The sequence below is a fragment of the Sinocyclocheilus anshuiensis genome, unplaced genomic scaffold (genome assembly GCF_001515605.1).
Source record: "Sinocyclocheilus anshuiensis isolate Anshui unplaced genomic scaffold, SAMN03320099.WGS_v1.1 scaffold1316, whole genome shotgun sequence".
NCBI lineage: Eukaryota > Metazoa > Chordata > Actinopteri > Cypriniformes > Cyprinidae > Sinocyclocheilus > Sinocyclocheilus anshuiensis.
This window is the reverse complement of record NW_015542553.1, coordinates 914,595-916,919: the sequence shown is the minus strand read 5'-3', so window position 1 is coordinate 916,919 and position 2,325 is coordinate 914,595. Positions and strand designations below refer to the sequence as shown.

Below are 2,325 nucleotides of genomic sequence, written 5' to 3'. Positions count from 1 at the left end.
TAAATCCAGCCGGAATGCCGAAGCATGGTGGCTAGACTTCGCGGGGAAGCCGGTGTCTTACGGCGACATACAACCGAGGAAATCGCTTAAGATGAACACTTTTCTGAGTAAGTACCGCAGCTAGCAAACGTAGCCAGTTTCCCTTGCCGGTTTGTACTAAAGCAGGTTTTTCCAGCTCATCCGTGGATCTTCAGAGCATCTGACGGAGCTAAACTGCTGGCTAACCTCAATGAAGTTTACTTTCCCACTCCTGCGCAGTATGAGGAGTACGGATACCCGCGGTACCAGCCTGTGTATGTGACTGCACCAGGTGCGAGCCCATTCTTCATCCTAAGATGCTCCATATGCATTTGATATACACAAGTTTCATTTTAAATGGATATTTATGCTTTGTTTTTGTCAGTGTACTCATTACAAGAATACTGTACACGTTTGATCAGGAGTATGGTGAGAAAAGAAGACATCTGCAAGCTGGAAATCCCCGAGGGTTTGAGAAAGGAGCTCAACCTTGAACCTGATCTACTGAGAGACATTCAGATTTTATCTGCCAAGAGATCAATAAATGGTTCAAACTGACCCATTTCACTCATTTATGATATAATGTTCAAAGTATGCAGAAGCTTTCACTTTGAACGTGAAAAAAGTAACCCTTTTTAAAAAAATATATATTTCTGTGTTCTTTTATGCAATGACAGGGCATCAGCACTTTGTTATATTTCCTCAACCAATCAGATTCGAGGATAGCAACTAACTGTTGTACATGAAAGCAACAAATATGGGTTAAAATAAATGTATTTTGATTTTTTTTACACCAAAGAACATTACATTGACATCTCAGTTTTTATATGTGAACATTTTGCCGTTAAAAATCAATGAGAGAAATATATTTATATATTATGATAAGTACTTTTTTTATTATTATGAATATTGCACTTTGGACACAGGCATATAGAGGTCCCTGAATATTATGTAAACAATTATTTTGTAATTTTTTTTTGTTTATTAAAATGAGCAGACAGACCTATTGGAAAATATTTTTAATGCATTTGAAACTGACTGAATGCTGCATACTTTAAAATGATGTTTATTTAGTGAATGTTATATTGTGACACCAAAAACTGCGTTTAACTACATTTTCAAATGTTTGCATTATGGTTTTCATGTAATTCAGGCCTTTTAGTAAGACCGTCTAGTTAGAAGTTATTTTAAGTTAACCATTAACATCCCATATACAAACCCAAATTAAACAAAATGTCTCGGGCTTCATGTACAGTTTGTTCTCAAACCACAAACACTGATTCACTACAACACCTAAATAAATACGAAAAATCACCATGGATTACAGGTCACACTACAGTCAACTAAAAACAGGAATCTAATCAGCAACACAGTTAGCAGATCAAGTTAAGTTGTACAATCATGTTTGTAACATTTACATTTGGCCATTAAATTACAAATACCGCTTTGCAAGTTGAAATTATGCAGCTGGTTTGGAAACAAGGGGAAACTACAATACAATAGGAGTGTCTTGGGGAGCTTCATCTCAACTAATGCCAGAAATTAAACAAAATCCAAGGAGTTTGCTGTTAATGCCCACCCAATTAGAAGAATAGCACACATACTCCATTAATTCTGAACACTGCAAAGACCTGCAATGCAAAGAAATTAATTTCTTATATTCAGTGCATTTTGAAGGCTTTTATTCAAATAAATATTTCATATTATGTGGTCCACAAAGTTTTTGCAGAGATCTGCAATACTTAATTTGGATATTAGTTAACACATTTTTATTTGATTATTGTACATGGAGTCTATTAAATTAAAGAATATTATTTTTGTACCACTGCACCCAAAATTCACCTCTGAAAGTGAAGAAGAGCATCACAACATTCAGTGTTTCTTCATGGAGTCGAGGATGCGCAAGATATAGATGAACAGGTTGACTATGTCCAGGTACAGGTTGATGGATGCCAGGACATGCTCCTCCGGTGACAGCTTATGCATCAGCAGGTGGGTATCGAAAATAATGAACCCGCAGAACAGCAGAGCTCCAGCCCCAGCGAAGACCAACTCCATTGTGTCATTGTAGAAGAAAAGCTGAAGGACACAGAATTGCGCAGTTGATGAAATGTGGCTTGAAATCAAATAAAGTGACTTGACTGCATGACTCTTAAAAGAATGTAATAGGTTCAATACAAATTCAGCTCAATCGATTTGATAAATACTGTTGCATACTATTAAATAAAAATACATACATATACATATATATATATATATATATATATATATATATATATAATACTAACTTTTTACCAGATATATATT

At 35.3% G+C, this 2,325-nt stretch overlaps 2 protein-coding genes across 4 annotated transcripts in view; one reads left to right on the top strand and one right to left on the bottom strand.

The window, feature by feature from the left end:
* The window catches only part of vhll (von Hippel-Lindau tumor suppressor like), an 871-nt gene extending 228 nt beyond the window's left edge, over window positions 1-643 (top strand). Inside the window, exons 2-4 of one of the 2 annotated variants that reach the window (XM_016493939.1) lie at window positions 4-107; window positions 176-310; window positions 404-643. In XM_016493939.1, the coding sequence (XP_016349425.1) occupies window positions 4-107; window positions 176-310; window positions 404-576 (412 nt within the window). In that variant the 3' untranslated portion in view covers window positions 577-643. The remainder of the gene's footprint in view (window positions 1-3; window positions 108-175; window positions 311-403) is intronic. The other variant, XM_016493938.1, reaches the window with a different exon arrangement.
* A 72-nt stretch (window positions 644-715) lies between these two features.
* Window positions 716-2,325, bottom strand: part of tmbim4 (transmembrane BAX inhibitor motif containing 4) — a 3,718-nt gene continuing 2,108 nt past the window's right edge. The window contains exons 7-8 of one of the 2 annotated variants that reach the window (XM_016493934.1): window positions 1,861-2,097; window positions 716-1,649 (exon numbers count right to left, since the gene is read on the bottom strand). In XM_016493934.1, the coding sequence (XP_016349420.1) occupies window positions 1,891-2,097 (207 nt within the window). In that variant the 3' untranslated portion in view covers window positions 716-1,649; window positions 1,861-1,890. Of the gene's footprint in view, window positions 2,098-2,325 lie in introns of both variants that reach the window. The other variant, XM_016493933.1, reaches the window with a different exon arrangement.